At 34.2% G+C, this 23436-nt stretch overlaps 2 protein-coding genes across 4 annotated transcripts in view; both read right to left on the bottom strand.

Moving 5' to 3' along the window:
- LOC140142767 (glycine receptor subunit alpha-1-like) overlaps positions 1–2363 on the bottom strand; it is a 181700-nt gene extending 179337 nt beyond the window's left edge. For all 3 annotated transcript variants that reach the window (XM_072164759.1, XM_072164758.1, XM_072164757.1), the window contains exon 1: positions 2155–2363. Coding sequence is in view for 2 of the 3 variants with exons in the window: in XM_072164758.1 (XP_072020859.1) it covers positions 2155–2207 (53 nt within the window). In the remaining variant the exon portion in view is untranslated. The remainder of the gene's footprint in view (positions 1–2154) is intronic.
- Positions 2364–7588: 5225 nt separating this feature from the next.
- Positions 7589–23430, bottom strand: LOC140142759 (glycine receptor subunit alpha-2-like). The gene is made up of 8 exons (XM_072164748.1): positions 23367–23430; positions 21795–22018; positions 19661–19743; positions 18243–18374; positions 15587–15816; positions 12827–12928; positions 10558–10614; positions 7589–9697 (listed from the first exon to the last, which is right to left on the bottom strand). The coding sequence occupies exons 1-8, from the start codon at positions 23406–23408 to the stop codon at positions 9473–9475; spliced, it is 1095 nt and encodes a 364-aa protein (XP_072020849.1). The 5' UTR covers positions 23409–23430; the 3' UTR covers positions 7589–9472.
- Positions 23431–23436: the final 6 nt, after the last annotated feature.

Below are 23436 nucleotides of genomic sequence, written 5' to 3'. Positions count from 1 at the left end.
TATATATTCACCCTTATATACCGCCATAAAGCCATCCTTATATATCACCCGTACTCATACATTGTGACTATAAGGAATGCAGTGAGGTTTAAAGTCTTGAGAGTATTGTAAATTCATTCCTCGTAAAACATCTTCAGCAGAGCGACAGAGCGAAGCTCTCTTTTTTGTTTCAGTTCAACAAGCATATGCCACCTCTGTCAAACACACACATGGCTTATTTGCTCAAATAAATTGGATGGAATCAATGACGCCAACATATATTTCAATGATGCGTCAAAAAACTTGTCAATATGCGTTTTTAATTTGACAAAGCTTACCCAGATGCATTTATCTGTATGTATTATGTAGCATGCGTCTACCACTTTTATCACTTGTGTTAAGTCTTTAAGAAATCAGTGCTATCAAATCGATATGAAATATTTTACGTGCTATCATCTGGGGAAAAGAAACGGGCCTTGTTACAATAATTCTGCCTTAAAACTGCTCATATAGCTCATTTTCAAAGATGCTTTGGCCAAATGCACTGGAGCAGTACAAAAAACCCTAAATTAACAGTAATGTAAATAAATTGTGTATTCTTATGGGTTATTGAAATCAGTTATGGGAAGCTATTGGACATAATTCGGTACTTTCTAACTCACAATATGAAGGTTTAGTTTAGTCAAAATATGTACTATTTTGAATCAAACATTATGATTGCTCTTCTTTATCAGCGCTATTTTCCAATATATGTGGGGTGGGAAGCAGACTAGGCTTTTGGAACACAACATTCAGAAAGTGTTCTAGGAATCCCGAATATAAAGGAAACCAACTTCTTGGATACTCATAGGCGTAGATTCCGGGGGGGGGGGGGATAAATCCCCCCACAATATTTTGCCAGGAAGGATGGTCCATACAATCATCTTCGCGCAAATGTATTCACTATTCACTATACTTCCAGAATTTTTTCCAACACCGCTCCCATGTCAGAAAGAACTCTTCGCCACTGTGGACACATCATCCATAATCGCCCTTAGAGCTAGCTATACTAGTAGAAAGAGTTCGTGCCAAAACTATCAATACCTACTGTAATCTTCACCTCACCCTACACACACCCCCACACAGCCCCAGCCCTCCCACACGTGCATCCCCCACATGTTACACTCAGAAGTAAGAAGTAGAGTAAAAATAATCGTACGGTCGTAGTTGAGACTGTTAGAGCTAATGCTAGATGTTTCATTCAATATCATATGTACAAGAGGGTTCGTGTTAGTGCAATCTAATGTCTATATTTGGGAATATTAAATTAAGCCGAAGAGTGTTAAGATTAAAAATTACATTATACCCCCATACATTTATATTGAGTTATGTTGGCTATGTAAAAAATATAGACAACATTCATTTTCGGCTCAAACGCTGCAAACATACGATTTTCACTTAAACATGACAGGAAACTACTGTTACCAAACCAAAGCGAAATGAAATTTGGTAATTTTTAACAACGGGTAAATTGTCAGGGTGAAAATGTCATCGCCAAAATGAGCGCAAATCATGGATCTACGATTAGCTAAAGTCATTTAGTGTTTTAAGAGTTTGTTTGTTATCCCGGATGAAAGTCTTAGGGGTGTTGCTACATTCCCCTTCGTGATACCATCCCTGGTGATACTAGGGTTAAACAAAGGTTAATATTGTGTGATTGCATCCACGTGGCTAGCTTTATTGATGAAAATGGAAAACAAAATGTGACACGATCTGGTCCATGGGGGCCAAAGGCGGCAAATTTGAAACTGAGATATAGGTAAAAATAAGGAGTAAAAAACAATAAAATACATAAGAAAATAGACATCAAAAAACTTCATAATTTCATAACCAAGGCATTTGGTGTTTTCAGTAAATGAAAGCCAATTGCAAGTATAATGTAATAATTATAGTAACTCAATTTTCAAAAATGTCTCCTTTGGCCCCCATGGACCAGATCGTGTCACAAATATTAACAAATACTTTGAACACTGTATCAGAGTTGAACAGACATTGTTTCATCCAGTAGATACTAGATAGTAACGGAACAGTAAGAGAGTAGTGATAGTACCACCATAGACAGAAGTATAACATATTGTAGATCATCAGGCATGCATTAACAATCATCTCACTGTATGTACGATATCGTGAACCTACCTTGTGCATAAGGTGACAAGAAGAAGGATGATGTCGTATTTCCAATAAATCATTATATCAGTATCAGTTTCTTCTCACAAAGTACAAATAATTTCAATAATTCAGCAAGTCAACAAATTTAGGTACAGGAGGAGGTTGGTCACCATTGAATCAAGTGTTAGAATGTATTTCCGTTTACATAGCACAGCTGATATGCAGCTAGTGTCTGTCAGTACTGATGGTTTGACTTCAGCGCATTTTTTGCAGTATTGTGTCGATGAGGGCGATATGTATAACTTGACACTTTGCAATAGTGTCAATCAATCCTGCCTATGGGCAATTGTATGAGGTTGGTGAACTGCAATACAACGTGAATGACGGTTGATTTACTTCTTGAATAGATATTTAATAGTGTATTTTTTATAAGTATTACAATGTTTAAAAAATGTAATCTTGTTCATAATGTCATTAGTTTAATTTGGTTAATATATTATAGGCCACTCTCTTTGTATAAAGAAATGAGATGAATGACTCTAGCGTATAAGGCAGTAAATCTAAGAATATTGTCAGGAAGATAGTACTTTGTGTTTTATTGGGAATATATATGATCTAATCAAGGAACCATCAAACCTTTATAGCAAATTTCTTAAGAGATGTAAAGGTGCTTATTTGAAGCTTGAGTTAAAATAGCCAATTCACTAAGGTCATTGTCAGGCAAGTTTGGTCATGAAACAATGCAATTATTTTCACAACATTACTTTTTATAGTATTGTAATTATTTATTTTGTTCAGTGTAAAGTTGTCCTATTTGAGTAAATGATAAAGGAAGACACTTTTTTCTTTTTTTGTCTTCTTGTTTTTCTTTTTCATCCGCTTCTTCCTCTTTTTGTCAGCTTCTTTCGTTTCTTTGTTTAAAATTACAAACTTTCGAGATAAATGTTTATTTATTTATTTATTTATTTAAATATTTATTTATTTATTTATTTATTTATTTGTTTTTATTTATTTATTTATTTATTTATTTATTTATTTATTTATTTTTATTTATTTATTTATTTATTTATTTATTTTTTTTTTTTAAATATTTTATTTATTTATTTATATATATATATATTTATTTATTTATTTATTTATTTATTCTATTTATTTATTTATTTATTTATCAATACATTGTAATTTCTGCTTGGTGACAAACGTCTAACAATTTTAAGTTTCCATTCATTTACAGGGTTTCATGACCAGGGAAATTTTTATGGATTAAACTGAATTTTTGAGGCTGTTTTGCTAAACTACAATCCATACAATCCAAGCTGGAATTAATATTATGCTAGCCTAAGCTATCACTAACCTTAACCCTAAACAGGTGATGATGAAAATTGATTGGGGGGTTGCTTTGACCAACAACACCTAGCCTAGAGTAGATTAAAACATCCCAATGTTGCTAAAACACAATTAGTCTTGTGTGAAAAATTGACAAAAATTTACAAAATTTAGTTAATGTTGTGAACGAAAAAGTCTAATAACCATAGTGGTATTGCTGGTACTGGGTCATGTGGAAGAGCATATGGACCAGGGGAAATTAACATACAAGCAACCGAATATAAAATTCGTATGTACAATTGAACTCAAAACTTAGGAATCAGATTATGTTTGTACCTGCTTCAATTTCAGGTACAGAACACAATATGCTACAATCTGGCCGTGCCCCCTTTTTTTCGTTTTTAGGGAAAAAAAGACAGTCACACTTCGTGTAATTAATCATGGATTACCGTTGGGTAAAAACATGATCCGTTCTGTAATAAAGGGTCAATTTTGTGTGAAAGTGATATTCAAACTTGACTAACATTTGCAACTTTAATAAGGAATGTGTGTCACGGGTTTCAGATTACAACTCTGACAGGAATCCCAAGCGATATATCATGTCATTAAAAAGCAGTTGCTATGATTATTTGATAAGAAAGCAAGTCGTTGGAAAGTGCATTAAATACTTCCCTTAACATTTACATGATTTAAGCCCCAGATGACTTAAGTTTATCCATATTTCAGCGAAAAATGTTTTGACTTTGAGCGTTACCTGTGGATAGGGATGATCGATATACTTTGCGGGAAGGGTATTTATTCTTGCTCTTAACATTACTAGCATTATTACATCTATGCCTGGTTTGTGTATTTACACTATTATTTTGTGAGAGCGCCCACACATTACAGTGCAAGAGCGTCACATTGTGCAGCACTGTGGTACTTACATGTATTTTAGTACAACTGGATATAGGCGATCCATATCAATTCAATGATACAAAAAAAAAAAAAAACAAACAAAAAACAGCGTATTGGTAGTTGGTAAATAATTCCACAGGGTTTTAAAGCAACCACTCATTAGTAAACCGTGTAAACCGTATAGCCAAAACATACAGTAAGCCAAAGAATTAAGGTACCATTTGTGTTCACCACTGTATATCCTAAATAAAGACAAATATGTCAAAATTTAGCCAATACTGTTAAGCTCTGATTTAAGACCTTATTTGTTGAAAGTGGTTGAGAGTAAAGAAACAGTGATCAAAAAATAATGAAGAAACGAAATCAAAAAGCTGCACATTGTGTTCTAATCCATGAAAGCATGACGCTAGTTTTAATGTGCTAATCAATGGAAGCACAGCGCTAGTTTTCCTTTTCGCGAACGCTTTTTGTACAAATCATTAGGCCATACAATGGAGCAAACTGCAGTTTTTGAATTGACATATTCCTTGTCTCTTTGTGTCTTTATTTCTTGAACAATTTCAACGAATGAGGTCTTAAATTTGAGCTAAAAGATGCAGCTATTGGCTGCTGGTTCCAATTATGATATACATATGTCTTTGTTTAGGATATACAGGGTGAACATAACTGGTACCTTAATTATTTGGCTTACTGTAGTATATAAGACAATTCCAAATTACCATATGGTAAGAAATATGGAATGCTGGTTATACTGTCGTCTGGAGTAGAGCAACCCGCGTAAACAATATCATGCATTACAGAATAGTATACGGTAAGACACTTGCTTGTGAATCTAAACATACTAATCAGTGCAACTCACTGTATTTTTGGCATACATTCAAAAAGGACCGCAGATAATGTTGTACAAATAAAGACGAGTAGATGATTCTGTCAACAGAACAAAACAACACGCTGGCTAAAGGAAGCAATCTGTATTAGAAGTAGAGGGAAAGACACCATGAACAAGGACAAGGGGGCTTGCAGACTGGACAAAATTTATGACCAGGTCATAAATTCTCGGCAACAGGAAAGTTTGGTGACGTCATCAAAACCAGACAGAAGTATTGCCGGTTCTAAAAACATCTAGAAACACCAGTACCAGAGTGAACAAGATTCCTGATAGGAATTGAAATATTTCTGAGTGAGTAGTATCATTTTATTGGATCTGAAAAAGAACCTTTATCAATCTTACAATCCAATGTTGCTAAAACACAATTAGTTTTGTGAGAAATATTTACAGTTGACACTTGTACAAAAGTTAGTTAATGTTATGAACGAAAAAGTCTGATAACCATCGTGGTATTGCTGGTGCTTGGTCATATGGAAGAGCATATGGACCAAGAGGACATTAACAAAGAAGCAACCGGATTTTCCTTCTAATATAAAATTCGCAAGTGCAATTTAACTCAAAACTTAGGAATCAGATTATGTTTGTACCTGCCTCAATTTCAGGTACAAAACACAATATGCAAGCAATCTGGCCATTCCCTTTAAATACTAACGATTTCGTTGCTGATATTTGCTAAGATATTTCTGACATTAGACAATAAGGAGTCCACCGGAATCCTATTGGCAACTCTTTTTCGTTTTTAGGAAAACAAAACAAAAACCAGTCACACTTCGTGTAATTAATCATGGATACCGTTGGGTAAAAACATGATCCGTTCTGTAATAAAGGGTCAATTTTGTGTGAAAGTGATATTCAAACTTGACTAACATTTGCAACTTTAATAAGGAATGTATGCCACAGGTTTCAGATTACAACTCTGACAGGAATCCCAAGCGATATAACATGTCATTAAAAAGCAGTTGCTATGATTATTTGATAAGAAAGCAAGTCGTTGGAAAGTGCATTAAATACTTTCCTTAACATTTACATGATTTAAGCCCCCAGATGACTGGGCCTTATCTTAAGTTCATCCATATTTCACCGAAAAAAATGTTCACTTTGAGTGTTACCTGTGGATAGGATGATCGATATACTTTGCGGGAAGGGTATTTATTCTTGCTCTTAACATTACTAGCATTATTACATCTATGCCTGGTTTGTGTATTATACTATTATTTTGTGAGAGCGCCCCCATATTACAGTGCAAGAGCGTCACATTGTGCAGCATTGCGGTACTTACATGTATTTTAGTACAACTGGATATAGGAGAGCCATATCAATTCAATGATACCAAAAAAAAACAACAAAAAACCAAACAAAAAAAACCAGGTTGATAAAGAATTCCACAGGGTTTTAAAGCAACCACTCATTAGTAAACCGTGTAAACCGTATAACCAAAATATACAGTAAGCCAAAGAATTAAGGTACCACTTGTGTTCACCACTGTATATCCTAAATAAAGACAAATATGTCAAAATTGAAACAAGCACCCAATACTTGTACTCTTTAGCTCTGATTTAAGACTTTATTTGTTGAAATAGGTTGAGAATAAGGAAAAAAAGCGGCGTGATTTATAGTGCGCTACGCACATGCACAACGCCTAGACGTTGATCCACAAGCCTCAGCACACTTTACAGGTTGTTGCTGACCACTATGGCCCCACATCTAAACGTTAATGAAGAAACGAAATCAAAAGTTGCACTTTTGTGTTCTAATCAATGAAAACACGACGCTAGTGCTGATGTGCTGATCAATGGAAGCACAGCGCCAGTTCTCTTGTTCACGAACGCCTTTTGTACAAATCAATAGAGCATGCAATGGAGCAAACTGCAACGTTTAAATTGGCATCTTCCAGGGCCTTTTGGATCTTTGTGTCTTTATTTCTTGAACAATTTCAACGAATGAGGTCTTAAATTCGAGCTAAAAGATGCAGCTATTGGCTGCTGGTTCCAATTATGACATATCTGTCTTTGTTTAGGATATACAGGGGGTAAACATAACTGATACCTTAATTATTTGGCTTACTGTAGTATAAGACAATTATAAATTGCCATATGGTAAGAAATATGGAATGCTGGTTATATACTGTCACCAGGAGTACAGCAACCCATAAACAATATTATGCATACAGAATAGTATATGATAAGACACACGTGCTAATGAGTACAAATAACTGTATTGTTGGCATACATACAAAAAGGACGGCAGATAATGCTGTACAAATAAAGACGAGTAGATGATTCTGTTAAGTAGTCATATACTTTATTTTCATATAAATAACGATTATAAAAATTATACTCTTTTCGACCAATTTGATCCACGTTCGTTCTTTACCTGAGGTAGTTAATGGTACCCATTACAGTATACAGTCAAGCGATAATACATACAACGCATATCAAGTCTTCTTAAACATATTCTCGTACTTATATATTAATGCAATAGGCAAAATTACCCAATAATCATATTAGTTGCTATTTATAACTTATAGGCTACAACCAGATTAAATACACAACTTTGAATTACAATGAAATAGGATAAAACAACGACAGTGCAAAATTAGCGTCTTGCATGATGAAGGTGTATTAATTTGTTGGATTGTGGATTGTTGGGAATGGACAATCAACACAGCAAGATTGATATTGTTGTCTTTGCTCTCGCTTGTTAATACCCGTCATAGCAATCACAAAATGTATTTCAAATGTTATAAACGGGTTATGTTTAGGGTTTTCGTAAAACATTTGAATAACATTAAATATTGGGTTATACAAAAGTACCAAAAAAGTTTTTGAATCGTTTTGTAAGAAAAAGAACCACTACAGCAGCATTTTTTTAAATGTTATAAAAAGGTATTGTAAAACATTTTAACGAAATATTTCGTCAACGCATTAATTTATAATGTTGGTAGAATATTTTGCCGGAAGGTTTCAAAAATGTGCTTGAATGTTATGAAGACCCTTTATACTCTTCATGTACCCTTTTTACCCGACATTTATATGCTTTCTAGCAACCTCTTCTAACCTTTTGCGAATAATGTCGAAAACGTTTTGTATTATTGCCGGGGTCTTTAAATCTATTCAGTATTTCCTCCAAATTAACATAATATGGTATTACAGACATGTAATATGCGAATGCGATGAATTGAGATTGCAAATCGTATACAATGTAAGGATAATAAAGTTCTTTAACGCTATTGTTCATTTTAAAATATGATATTGCATTATAAGATAAAAGATTTTTCCCAACTTTCTATTCATAAGAGTTCTCGGTATTGCCGGTACAAATGATTATTCGATACAGATGATTATTTTTAATTTTTCGAACGAATCTGCACCTTTCTCGAAGATGCAACCATGCGGGAAAAGGTAATCTTAACGTTTCAGTTTTATCAAAGTTTACCCAAATTAATAGCATTTTGAAGGTACTGTTAAATGTTAAAACTCAAATCCGGTTCAGGTAATTAGAAGACTTTGTTCTGGATTGACATGCTTTATAGCGTATTGTATGACTGCTTGCAAATTATCGACTCCCGCGTATACATGTAACAAAAACATTGCCCACATATTCGACGCGTGTTCGTCAATCTTTGAACGATTGTTTGTTGATATTCAATTTTTGACGTCGATTAAAATCTATCTGATTAAAAAAAACCATTATTTTAAGTATTACAACAAGGCTAAGCCGAGTTTTACACCAAAAATAATTCCGGTGTTATATAAGACGATAGATGCACAGCAGCTGCTAAAAACAATACCTTTATTCTCAATTCTTAAACACTCAACTTCAAATCAAATCAAAAATATCACAAGTATATCAAATTTTACTCAAATTTAATAATTTTACAAGGAATTATCCATGGCTTAGAATCGATAATTCTGTTGTTGTTATGCGTCTCCGATTGGTTCAAATAGCGGTTACGCGTATTACGTCGACACACACGTACTGAACAGTGTTATATAGTGCCATTTGACAAGGCTAAAAATAATTAGGTCTTCGACGGAGCTAGTACATTAACTATAATACGCCCCCGAATTAACACATCGTAACCTTAAATTTCCCCGCGATAGTTATTACGGGGCCACCATTAAAGGGCCTAACACATACGATTTTCGTCATATATAGGAGTTGTCTGACTGTATTCTTCAAAGCGTACAAGAAAAGAGTAAAAGTGTAAAAACCTGCAAATTCATTCATTCATCATAGAATTACATATATAGGCCAATAGACTATATTAAAAGCAATGAAAGCCAATGGAAATATAACCCTTGATAATCTATCTAAAGAGTCCGCGCTCCACTCGACAACAGAATTAGCTGGTGATAGGTCTCGTATCGGTGGCCTGGTCACGTCGTTACTTTTAATCCAAAACACGGTTTGTAAATCCGCAAACGTTACTGGTGTGTTCGTCAGGTGGCTATCATCCTAAATAGAAAAAAAAAACAAGTGAAAAACAAAATTGTATTGAGATAAAACAGTCAAAATACGCAAGGTGTGGGGATTTTCATGTTCACTTGCAAGATTCCAATCTACCAGCGACAGCGATTGTCGCTGATCACTTGTAAAATTGATTAGTCGGGATGACACCTTCACAAATCTTAAAGAGCGCCCTGCCTGAACTTACTACAGATCCGAGTGTATTTCGGAGCTAATTTGAACATGGAGAGTAGAATTTTTAAGATGGTGTATTTATTGATACCGAGCTAAGTGGAAGGTTGTATAAAATCATCTAGCGTAGACGCAAGACGTGAGAATGACGTCATTAGTTCAACGATCCCTTTTTCAAAGTATCAGCAACCATTCATCTCAAATTTAAACGTTGTCAATGTTCAGTGAAGCCAGGTTTCCTTGATACTACACCAGTAATTTGTGCTTACATTGTCGCTCTGTGACATCAATTTTAGCACAACCTCCTCAATTTACTTAAATTAATCCGGGGTATCGATATGTACAGTGTGAGATATTCTTTGCAGAATTAAAACATATAGCTATAATGCTGTGTATTTCTTTCTTAATAATGTCCTGTGCATATTCCTTTTAGCCCAAAACGCCGTGCTTAGGTTGCAATATTCCCATCAAATACTAAAATTCACCTTAATTTGGGCTTAAGTAGTCTGAAATTTTTCGTGTCTTTCATCTTTAAATGTCCCAGCACAAAAAATCTGCGTATCCCTCCCCTAAATCGTATAAATGCTTCTGCCGCCGTTGAGTACAGTATAACGGTTTCGCTCAATTTGTTGGCAAACTGTAACCTGTCATAGATTGGCAAAAGTCAAAGCACTTACCTTTTGTTTACTTTTTACTGATAAATTTCTAGTTGATTTGGATGCAGCTTCCTTGATCTGGAAATTGATTTGAAATAGATGATCATTGTATTAATTAAAACGGGCAGATAAAATGTCGCCAGTCAATCAAATGTATACAATCATGCACGATTAAAATGTGATTGAAATGAAGCGATAAAAGGGCCTTTAACGTCGGTAAGGATTGATGTTGTGGTGATCAGCGCTGTTTAGCTATTTTGCTTAAGATATGCCTTCCGTTTCCACAATCTTACTATAAATAGGGGAATGTTGTATGTATCTATGTATGTATCTATCTATCTATGTATGCTATAAAGGCTCCGTCAGTTTCGATCCAAATGTCGCCAAATTCATACGGGAGATTGATGAATATACGGGAACGTGTTTAAACTTTATTTGGTTGAAAACGGTCAAGAATTGGCCTCAAAATCAGTGAAAATGTGGTACGTTGCTATGCTGGGTAAACAAAAAGGAGTCAGTTGTCAAGCTAGCCCGTGCGCGTCGTACGGGCGTATCTAATGCCAAGCCGCTCGCGTAGCGCAGCGATAGCGCGCAGGTAACGCAGCACTACGCCATGTCGCGCGTAAACGACGCAGAGTCGCGCAATGAATGATAATACGGGTGAACGACCGACCGTAGGCGTAATAAATACGGGGAAAAGATGTGTGTTAAAAAGTACAAACAACATGAAGAGGTAGGCCTACTGTAATTTAAAAAAAAAATGAGGACAAACAGGTAGGCCTACGAGTATGTGGGTTAGCCTATAGTTAGTCACAGTAAGAAAATGAAAACAGGAATAAAATAGGCTAAAGAAGGAAAGAATAATAAAATCTAATAAAATTAGATGATTAAAATAAAAAAAAGCTATTAAACTGAGGACAGAACTAAATAAATAACATGACAATGGGAAATCACAAGCTAAGCAGCAAATAAAAAAAATGAAGTTAACAGGGAAATGTAAGAAAGGACAGATTTAGAAAATAATGGGAACGGGATTGAGTAAATAAAAAACATGGTAACGGAAATTTGCAAGCTTAGCAGCAAAATGTTTTTTAAAAAAAGGAACAAAATTGGCCCATGTAGAATAAACTAAAAAGAAAGAAAGAAGCTAAAATGGAAACTTAGGCTTAACGAGGGTCAGACTCAGATAAATGAAATTTACCTTTTCAATGATTCTACCTGTTCAGTAATTCCTCCCGTTTTAGTGAACGCTCTCATTTACTCACCTAGCGGGGACCCGCGCGTAGCGCGGGTGTCCCGCTAGTGAGATCAATTCACTATAAACAATTACTGCAATTATTGCTGCCCTCTTTGCAAACTGATCTTTTTATTATATCGTATTTTCATTAAAAAAAACCTATTTGATATTAAAAAGCACATTATTATCGGACATTAGCGCACAAAAACACATTTTTCTGAACCAGTTCAATTTATAATTACTTACATTGATAAAAGGACAGACTTTGCCATAATTAAAGTTGACATATTATATATAGTTATAAAATACCCTATGTTGCTAAATTCAAGGGTTTACATAAAAACACGACTTTTTGAAAATAAGTCGGTAATATTTTTTATCGCATAAAAATAGCCATTTTCAAGGTTATTACTAATCAATGTACAATTTTATTGAACTTATGAAGTGAATTCCACGTACAAAATTGTTGCAAAAGATCGAATTCAAATGCGGTGATTGTATTCCAGATGTAACTCAAACAAAATTAGACCTTTCTCCAATGATCGAATTCAATTTATTTCATGTGCACTTCTTTTGTTCCTTTCTCCCGAGCTTTATAAGCGTTATCTATGTACCGCATTGAGTACATTAATCAACCAGACACAACCTTTTCACATCTACATGCAATTACTCCTTCAAGTTCTTATTCAGCGAGGAGTGTCGCATGTTTTGCCTTAGTAGTGTTTGGCTGGAGAATGGCACAACATTTTAAAAACATTTTAAAGCGATGCTACATAACCTACGGTTTTTACATGACAGCTTTAGTTACAAAGGAATTCTTACGTTGCTTTTTTGGTCCTTTCCAAATCATCTAGTTTCATCAGGCTTTTAACTCTGGGAGATCGACATATTAGAAAAGTCTGCAAGAAATTAGCTATATATTTTTTCAATTGAAAATTTACGCCTGGTGTTCAGGGTTACGCCTGATGTACATCCTGCTCTGGGCATCGTATAGTGTCTGAATGCTGAATGATTTCATCCAGGTTAAATAAGAAATAGTGAAGAAATACTCACCATTGCAACCTGTTGAAGAACGATGAGATAATTTGCCATTGCGTACTCCAATAACGCCAGAAACACAAAGATCAAACAAGCTACCAACCATACATCAATTGCCTGTAATGTAATGTGATAGCAATTACCGTTCACTTCAATACCTATTTAAATATAGCGCCAATTGTTGTGCAAATAACATTATTATCAAAATCTTGACTCATTTTTATGAGGTCACGTTTATTTCATTTCTGTAGGCAATTTACAGCCGACAGATTTTATCTATAATATATATAGGGAAATACTCATAACGTTATTGGATCATGTATCTATCGATTTGATTTAATATTTTTCTACATGGTATATCAGCTTCACCAAATTATCTAGACTAGGTGGATAAGTAGGTCATCCTTAGGCGAGGAGGGTAATTCAATTTTTGCCATACCATGCCATTTAACAACGTAATGGTTTTAAAAGGGGCTCGATTTATAAAACGTGATGAATACTGAAGCTAGAAATCATGATAAGTGCAATGCTCGTATTCCAAAATTGTTAGTGTGTACATTTTCTCATCGAGAAGATGGACCTGTTAAAGATTTGCTTTCTCTACTGTTTAAAGAGGTGTATAGAAAGAAAAAACACGCAGTCCATTTCAAACCATTTTTAAAGGACTAACAAGGAAAATGTATGTATAGATTTACTTTAATCTTTATTTTAATCCTAGACTTCTCCGTAGTCCACTTGCCAATTGTGCATACTCTGGCTATTACATTTAAGCTTAAAACTCTGATTCAATTATTTGTGCACAATTGATAGATTTTCACATCTGATCTTTTTAGTCACCGCACTCCCTCTGTTTGTTAGCTTCACAAGTGGACTACTGACTTTGGATTGCGGTTTACATGCTTAACACGGCTGTCTATGAGCTTCTATGGATGAGATTGTCGGAAATCGGGCCTACTAAAATTGGCCATGATGTAATGCATCTTTAAATGGACCTGGCTTGTGATTGGTCGTCCAGATCTCGTTATTGTTTAAATCCTCCCGACACGTACCATTACCATTAACTATACATGGTACACAACTATCTATGGAATGCGGCGCTTTTGTGCTGGCGCGAAAGTTGGTGGATGAACGTACGCATCTAGCGCGTATTGTACCACCATGCTTAGTCTTGTGGTTAGATTTGATTGATAAACAAGTATGATTGACAGTGTGTTTTAGAGAACGAAGTCTCGGGGTAAAGTTCTGCTTAAAAGTGAAAGTCCATAGTCGATTTTTAACTCGGATACTAAACTGGCAGATTCTAAAATTAGAATTGTTCAGTATTGAAGTGCCATTATATTTATGCCATTATGATATGTTGCATTCAATAATATAAGCCTACGTATACTTTACTTTTACTGTCACAAATACAATTATATAAACTTTTTCATAACCATTTTATACTAGTATTTTGACGTAATAAATATCAGTATAATTTCGAGTTCAACTGAATGCGTTCATCATGATTAATAACATATTTTTATTTATCAAAAATCGACTATGGCATAGACTATTTTAATCCCAATTCGAAATGTTTACTTGGATATGAGATTAGTATACGAAACAGACATAATCTGTAAAGTCATTTCCGCTTGCAAAGACACTATACATAATCACTTAAATATACATTTTACTTCCTTTTAGAGAATATGAAAATTTACACAAATATACTCCCTTTAAGAAACTAAAATATAGAGTTCTGGATGTGATTCATAGTACATACACGTAAAAGGAGGATAATTTTAATCCCTAATTGCCCGTTGCTTTTTGTTATCCTCAATGATATGTACTTGAAAAAAGTGCATTTACAGTAATAAATATGTAATGAACTCTGGCAAAATTGCAGCATTATTTTCAAATATTGATACAAAAGGAAACGTAATGCTGAAGCTTTGATTTAATTTACCTTCACATTATTTTATATCAACAGGAACATTTCTAAATATTCCGAGTTGACGTGTTGGAAACATGTACACACAGCTAATGTAAGTTTGCCTTTATGAACATGGTGACCGAACAAATACTACAATAATGTTTGTAATCATTGAAATGACAAAGGAGAAGACATTACAAGATGATTTATTTATGTTTTGTTTATTGTTAGGAATAAAAATAACATTGCTACACATCTGCGACAATTGTCAGCAAAGACAATTTGGAACAAAGTGTTCTACTAATGTTCCAACTCTCTCTTACGACAAAATTATGACTACAACCTATTCTCACATTAGATATTGATATTGTTCTATAATTAGTTATCACCATCATTATTTTTGATAATGATGACCCATTTAAAGTCATTGTTGTGTGGGTGGAGTGTGTGTGTGGGTGGGGGGGTGAAGGGTGTGGGGTGTGGAGGTGTGTGTGGTATAACAATATATGATGTCGAATAGCAAAACATTATTTGCCATGACAGCTAGCCCTTTTAAACGATGTTTCAAAATATGCAGACAAACTTTTGCTATTTAGTTTGTTAGAGTCTAGAGTTAGAGTTAGAGTGTTGTTTGCTATCCCTTAGAATGGGGTATTATTTGAAGTAATCTGAGCATTTAACTGAAAATACATTGTTACATTATGCGAAACACTATTCATTCTGAGAAACGTAGTTTACCAAAGCGTACCTAAATTCATTAAGCAGGATGTCGCAGATAATGCTTTAGATATGGCACCCGTAGATACTATTGAACAAACGTGACAGATGTATCCGCATAGTCAATATCCCATCAGCCAACCTACCTTAGCATGTGTTTCAGTGGGGAGTGATTCCTGTGTATTGGCTGTCAATGTTGTAGCTGTTAAAACCGTTGTCACTCCTAGGGTAACTCTAGCAGGGGCGGCTTGGGCGTCGATCCAGAATGAAACCCAAGCTAGGACGACTAACAGAAGACTGGGAACGTAAGCCACAAGCATATAACTCTGCATCTGACGTTGAAAATAAAACCTGACGAATGCGACGGAATAGTCCCCTTTATGAAACAAAAACGAGAAAAGGAGGATAACATTGAGATGTAATTTGTCGAAGATGTTTGGCATAATTAACCTAGGCTCTTTAGAGAATATGATCGCGTGAATCCACACTTTTATATTTAGTACCGTTCGAGTTAAAATATCATTAATTTATAGTTCATATCTGCTAAAGCGAATCAGACGTCAACACGAAATAAGGTATGGGCATTTCCATTTTTGACCTTTTTTTATTTAGTTAAAGCCTACGCCACAATGCTTTGCACTATACTAAACACACAGTGATCCAAAACAAACATTTCCAATATTTAAATTAAAATGTCATGCAATTATAATAATAAGTTATATTTTGTTTTATTTTTTGTTTTTATCGTTATATATTTTTTTTGATGATATTATCATTTTTGGCTTTGTTCAATCGTTCAATCTACCATGATCTATACAGAATTTGGGATTATAGAACAGACAATAATATTACGACCTCGTTAACCAGCTAGATAAAGTGATTCCTTGGCATATGCATTTATCGTATCAAAGTTATCTACATCTTTTGCTAATGCTTATCCCTCGATGAGTATCTTAAGTACTGCGTCCTGGTTTCCTGAATTATCCCGGATGTACTAAAGTGAATTGCACTTAAACTCAAATGTTCTTATTCCGTCTGAATGATTATTGTTGGGGGAAAACTCCACACTTGGTATTCAAAACTCTTACAGATTATTGCTTATACACGAATTCAAGAAAATATAAATTGAGATAAAAATTAATCATTATTTCATATTACTGCTTTACCACTTATCATTTCAAGCACCAATTGCCATAATTTTTTGGTGCGTCAGAATCGTCTGCTTTGTTTTTATTGTCTAAAGGGCACTTCTTTGATATCCCAAAGCTACCTAAAATATAAGTATGTGGTTCACCACTTAATCCTCATATTCTTCTGGTGTTGCTTTGAATGACAATATGCTAATAAACATGTACTATAAGTTTTCAATTTATTTTGCTGTATTCGTGTTGTATTAAATTTTCTAATCAAGCTTAAGGAATGAAACTATAGACAAGATAACCGATGGATTCAATGACAAAGGTTAATGAAGTGATGATGATGTGGAAGCGAAAATATCTTGTTTCAAATTTTAATTATGATTGTGTTCCAATGGCCATTGAACTTTACTTTCGGTTCAATACTAAAATAAGCTTGGATTGCCTTGATCAACTAAAAATAATTCATGAAAGATATATGAATGTTTTAGTACTTTGACATTACCAAAGTGATTTGTATATATATTTTGTAAAAGAAAATTCTTCCTTACCTAATTCTATTTAGCTAATGATAACACTTGAATTTGATATGTAATTTGTTAAGAGTGGAAACAGAGATTCAACGCCTTTATCAACCAACTGCATATCACAGTGCTATTAACTTTTTTATCCTTTGATAACAGAGTAATGTCTCATGTAACAAACATATTCCTGCCTAGTGCTAGACGAGTATCATCCATTCTCCAGTTACGTATCTGTGCATATTGCTTATTCATTGAAATTTGGTTGAAACCTTTTAACAAGTGTATACCCTCTTTGTAATTGTAGACTGTCATCTTTTCTAAACCTACTAATGTCTTATTAATTGAGAAACAATTGATAAAACCAGTTCCTGTATACATCATGGATTAAACACGAAACAGAATCACTTACAATATTACGTGAAGAAACGCAAGACTTACTAATTTAAAATGGTGTGCTGCTTTTATGCTTGTGTTATGTTTGGATATACAATGTATTTCCATCAATGAACTCGTGCAAAAACTATTTCAATGTGAAATATATGAAAAATCCACACTACTTTTCGGAGATTAAACTATTGGAAGTGAAAAAAACATTCTGAGTTGCATTTTAGTTACTATGAAGGCAGAGGACTTTTACATCATACGTATCAAAAATGTTAAAACCCAAATATTAAAAATATAAGGCCTCTCCTTTACCCAACACATAATGTTAGTAGAAAGCAGAAGCATTACTCAACATTATGGATTTTATTCCATCTAATCTAAGTGATCAGTATCTCTTGAACTGCCGCCTATGGCGCATAGAGAAGAGTCCTGATTTATCCGACATGATGCTGTATTATATCACCCGGGTATATCACTAATCATGGGCGTACCTGCCCCCCCCCCCCTCATTTTGACAAAATGATCCATTTTTTATTTTTTCAGCCACTTTTTGACAATTCAGGCCGAATACCAACCCATATTTTAAGACGGATGGCACCAATGAAAAGAAATATTTATTCTAGTAAACATCAGTCCAACATTAATTAAATACACCCTGTATTAACGTACTTCAAAATTATCGAATCACATAATACCATTCGCGTGTGCAATTCACTTCTGACAATTACATTCATCCCATGTTTACTTGTTTTGCTTACCAATAGCATAAGCTAAATTCATGTTACCACTAACAATATCAACGATGTCAAATTTTGAAACTGTCAGATTGTCTGGTACTTCAAGGTCCACATCTTGAATAGTGAGAATAAGATCCTTAATTGAATATGCATCTGAAATAAGATAACATATTCTGTGTACGTAGCCCATAGAAAGAATAAAATTACCAATAAGCGTATTAAATTTCAAACTATAGAAGCAGAAATGTAATTCAATTCTTAACCAATAACGATCATATAATCCCTGTGTACTTTTCTAACTTGCATCTGGTAATATAGGATTAGAACACTGCACTCCTTTAATGAATTAGCCTAAATACAACGTAAACGATACGGGTAGTTGTATAATGTATTACTGGAAAAGTGTAAATTTGATGGTCTGTAATCTATATGATACGAATTATGAGTTGTATTCCCCTTTTATAACATGAACGTAGCTCATCATTAGAGAATGAATTTGGAGAAAACCTTCTGATAATTACAAACACTCGTTGAGCAGCAATACCTTCCCTCTAAGCTTTTAATCCGATAAGCTGATTATCTATTTGTTTTCATGAATTGGAAGACATTCTTTGATGTATTACTGAGCTCAATCATCTGAAATTACTGGAGCGTGAGTCACCCAGGCTGGTGGCTCAGCATAGTATTTTATTAACAGAATGTTTTCTCCAAATTCGTTTCCTAATGTAATTACACTATATCATTGGATTATTAAAATATAAACAAGGAATATAAGATGGAAAATATAAATATTTTATGTTGTCACGGTCAAAGACGTGACAACATAAATGAATAAATATAAAGCTAAAAATATACTTCTGTATGCTTTGCTGTTAAAAAATATTCATCCCCAAGATTTAGCTCGCCTATCATACTAATTATATTTCTCTATTTGTCACAGTTTAATTCCTATTCTTAGAATTACATGGTACAGTGTATCCAAAAAGCCTTTTTACTATTTTATAAGAAGATCCCTTTTGGATGCTGAATCACAGGGGGAAAGAAAACTATTTTAGAGTGATTTGTGTGTCAAATATTTATTAAAAATGCATAGTATTGGACACACATTGGACATAACAGGGTATCACATGCGTATCCCCATTGAATTAGTCCATGCACCTGGAAGTAATCGGTTGCATCCTGTCTCGCAGATTTGGTAGCATTTATAATTCAATTGTTCCGAATAGCTGCTTAATAATGGTGATAATGTTGATTCAATTCAATAAAGTGAATTTTGGTGCAACTTTAAGATAGAAAGATGTGATACCCATAGTAATATCTTTATGGCAGACCCGCACCTATAGCGTGGTATAATATATGCTCTAATATCAAGGTTGCAAAAGGTAAAAAGCCTTTGGGACACCTTCTACTAGTAATCGTACAAATGACAATCAACTTACAACTCATGATCTGCAGCGTACAACTCTGAGCGTCCATAGGGAAGTTCTTCAAATTCATATTACATGTTACAGTCACGCTGATTCTGTAAAGCAATACCATTAACATAGATAACGTGAATGGTGAATCAGGCTATTGTAGTAATTATTGACATCTCGAAGAAGATCTATCATTTTAACATTGGGTCTTTATAATGTGCTAGTCAACCATTGTGGATCTGTCTTTACACTGCATGTTGATGCTACAGTATTCAGCTCATATCACCTCTAACCAATCAAATCAGCATTGGTTAACCGAGGATTTCACATCTCACCCCGAAACTAGCGAATCAAGTTACAATATAAAAAATCAGAAAATAGAAACAGAATGTATTGTTTTGCGATACAAAAACCTTACAAAGGTGCATTGTTGGTAGAGATTGTAATTTATTCTTAGACCAAAATGATGTTGAAAATCTAAAAAAATACGCCTGAAGAAAATGCATTTTTACCAACCACATCTTCGTCTAAAGCTGAATATCTCAATTTTATGTAAAGAAGAGAACTCATATGCATCAAGATGGTTATTTTGCTCTTTGAATACCGTGTCTTCTTTCAGGGATTGTCAATTATTTCTCGAATAGCTTTACGCGAGTACAATTTTGCAATCGAATGAGAAGAAGGACTTGGAAATGTCTGGTGATCTCCCTAAGGTATGCTATTGCAAGTTGAATATAATATCCCCGGATAATATCACACATTTACTTATATTACGATGAGTGAGTTGGCCTACATGATATGGGTATGCTTAATCATGTATATTATTATATGTGATGCGATCAAGCAATATCTGTCGGAACTCGGAAATATTGATTTTGAGAGCCAAACAAAGGAATGATTTCATTTTGTTTCCTGATGTTTTGGAAACTCTTTAATTACTCATATCTTTGGAACTGGTTGTTCAATTTAAATAGAGTTTTCTGCCAATTGCAGCTTTGTAAATGTTTTTACTCTCATATAAGAAACTGAAATTTCCGAGTTCTGACTGATCCTGCTTGATCGCATCACATATACATGATATAGGTAAGATTTAATCGGTTCAATCAGGCAAGTGAGACATCGTAATATAACCAACCGTTTGACTAGGTTTTTGAACGACTATCGACTACCATCCATTTATAAACAATTGACCAATCTCGCTGAATTGCCGAAAATGCATAATACGACTAATTTGCATTTGTATCAAAAAGACAATTCGCAATATAATTTCTATACGATCAATCTCACACACATTTCAATGGACAATCAATATATGAATGAGGTTAAAATTTCACAATCCTTGTTGCTTTATTAAAATGATTTCGTACAAAAAAAAGGATCATATTGCAAGTTATAATTTCCTTCGTCTGTTCATTATCCTTGGTTCTATTTAATATATTGTTAAATAGACAAAATATTGTGCCTTTACAACATTGTCTCCAAGTTCAATTTGTTCGTGCAAAATCTGGCTAACGCGACCTCGCTTCGATACAGGAGAGTGATTTTGAATTAGTGATTTAGATATACAGGCGTACGATCACGACGTTTGGTATCAACCTTCTTTGCGTCCATCCATTATGACATGCACGCTTAAATGGGCGTTTTAAAACATGACATTTTGACAGAGCTTGGCTTCATCAATACCCAACAACGAAACAAACAACATATAGGCAACCACATATCAAAAATTCGATATTTTACATTAGGTAATACGGGAATCATTGTAAGTTCTAAAACATTTGTTTTCTATTACAAATTGATTTTGACAAGATTAAGAAGTTAATGCTTTAAGAGGTTATAGAAGTAGATAAGTACAAGCAGTTTCTTCTTGTTAAAAGCCCGTATATATTCACCTTTAAAGAACTTTTTTTATATAAATTAAATAATTTTCCTATCATTTGACTTTCTCGTATTGTCTTTCGTTACTTTCTTAGTTTGTTATATTTATGGTGTTTCGGTTTCTAGTTGTAAACTTTTATTTCAATTGCATTGGCATTTGTTATATTGTGTAGAAAACAATCGTATTTATAGGGATGTATAAGATAATAAAAAGGTGGGAACTGGAAGAATAATTCTTTCTAGAGTCATATTAGAATCGTTAAGACACAGAGCAACAAACCTTGAACTGACAAGGGCGTTTCCGTCCGGATACACCCACATCAACTTATTGGCTTGAGTCACGAAATGATGATGACTGTTTTTCTCGTATAAGAAATATAAATCTGGTACCCAAAGTTTCTCCATGTCTGTGTTTTTCAATACTAGTACAGTAACATTGTCATCGTGGTAGCTTAGTCTGTGATCATGCCATCTCATTCGGAAGTACATGGTTACTGAAAAATCCTACAATTAAGTAAAAAAAGCTAAACAGAGTTTAGCAATGTAAAAACCAGAAAGCGTAGATTGCGTAACATGAACGAGAAAGGATAGTATCTTACTGGTAAAAAGGAGCAAGAAAAGATTAAAAACAAATATTAGTAAAATATTTTGGTGTATGTAATGATTAACCTGGTGAGAAATACCGGTATTCCTTGGTAAATAACACCAAGGACATAAAAGGGACATACCTTGAAAATAATACTCAAGAAGTTGAATTCACTTTGAAATGTATGTCATGTACTTTTAATTGATAATTGTAACACAAAGTTGGAGAACACATACAACAAGTTTCATGACAATGCATCTAAATTTATATCAATATACAGTTGACCTAAAAATGACCTTGAATATGTTTGCTGCTCGAGCGTGATCATAGCCACCTATTTTGTGAGAATCAATATTCATTTGACCTTGGATGACCTTGACCTGACCTTTCAAAATTTATATGAAAATACTAGGTAACTAGGTTCAAGACTTTTTTGAGCGAACGCGATCAGTCCCTAATTTTTTCTAAGCACATAGATTAGGACTTTGAGTTACCATGGGTTAACCCTAGAACTACTGAGCCATACTTTGTAACAAGGACTACGAAGGGGGTTGTTGCAACCCCTCTTAATTTTCAATTACAAACGTCATGTATCGTTATATTTGGTACCAACGTATAGCTATGAGTCTCCTCTATCCAGTGGTACTAAAATAATTTAAGTACAAACATTCCCCACATATTGTCGCTATGACGTCATAATGTGAGCGCGCCCATGCAAATTTGGGAAATTCTGGCTATGTACAAGAGTATAGGCAAAATTGATTTTTGGCCAAAAAATTTACAAACATACGATTTCATTGATTTTTTTCCTAAAAGGAAATTAATATTTCAACCTAACTAACAAGTAAAACGTCAGTAGCTCTTGTAATAATTTTACAACAGCGAAATAGAAATCATTGATTTTACTGTAGAAACTAATGGTGGGCCTCCACATCCCCCGGTCATCTATGATCCTACCCCCTGGAAAGGTGTTGGGGTAAAATGTTATCACTAAAGTTAGCGTAAAGGATGGATCTACGATTAGCTTAGGTCGTTTGGGCGTCAACTTGCGCGTTTTATTTTTTGACGGATAAAAAATCTGGGGGGGGGGTGGTTTGTAGTTCAGGAGGTAAAAGGTGGGTGATTTGATATTTTTTATATTTTTGTACCTTAGATGGAGATCTACAACCAAGATCATCTGATTTTTTAGGTTTCAAACGCCTAAATCTCAATTTTAATTTAATGGGTTAAAGTGGAGATGAGAATGTCAATTGGTTAACAACTTACCAATGTCGATTCCCGGATTGGTCCTAAGCTCTCAACGTACATGCCAACACGAACATTTGTCGGCGGACCT

Source organism: Amphiura filiformis, chromosome 20 (assembly GCF_039555335.1).
Source record: "Amphiura filiformis chromosome 20, Afil_fr2py, whole genome shotgun sequence".
Classification (NCBI taxonomy): domain Eukaryota; kingdom Metazoa; phylum Echinodermata; class Ophiuroidea; order Amphilepidida; family Amphiuridae; genus Amphiura; species Amphiura filiformis.
Note: the sequence above shows the minus strand (reverse complement) of the source record. Positions and strands in the feature narration are given on the sequence as shown.

Bases quoted from the DNA above. Each gene is read 5' to 3' on its own strand.
- LOC140142759 (XM_072164748.1), bottom strand. From the start codon at position 23,408: ATGTACGTTGAGAGCTTAGGACCAATCCGGGAATCGACATTG. The intron at 18,375-19,660 runs GTAAGTTGATTG...ATCTTATTTCAG, and splicing joins TACGCTGCAGATCATGAGTT to ATGCATATTCAATTAAGGAT. The intron at 15,817-18,242 runs GTAAGCAAAACA...TGTTTCATAAAG, and splicing joins GAATTTAGCTTATGCTATTG to GGGACTATTCCGTCGCATTC.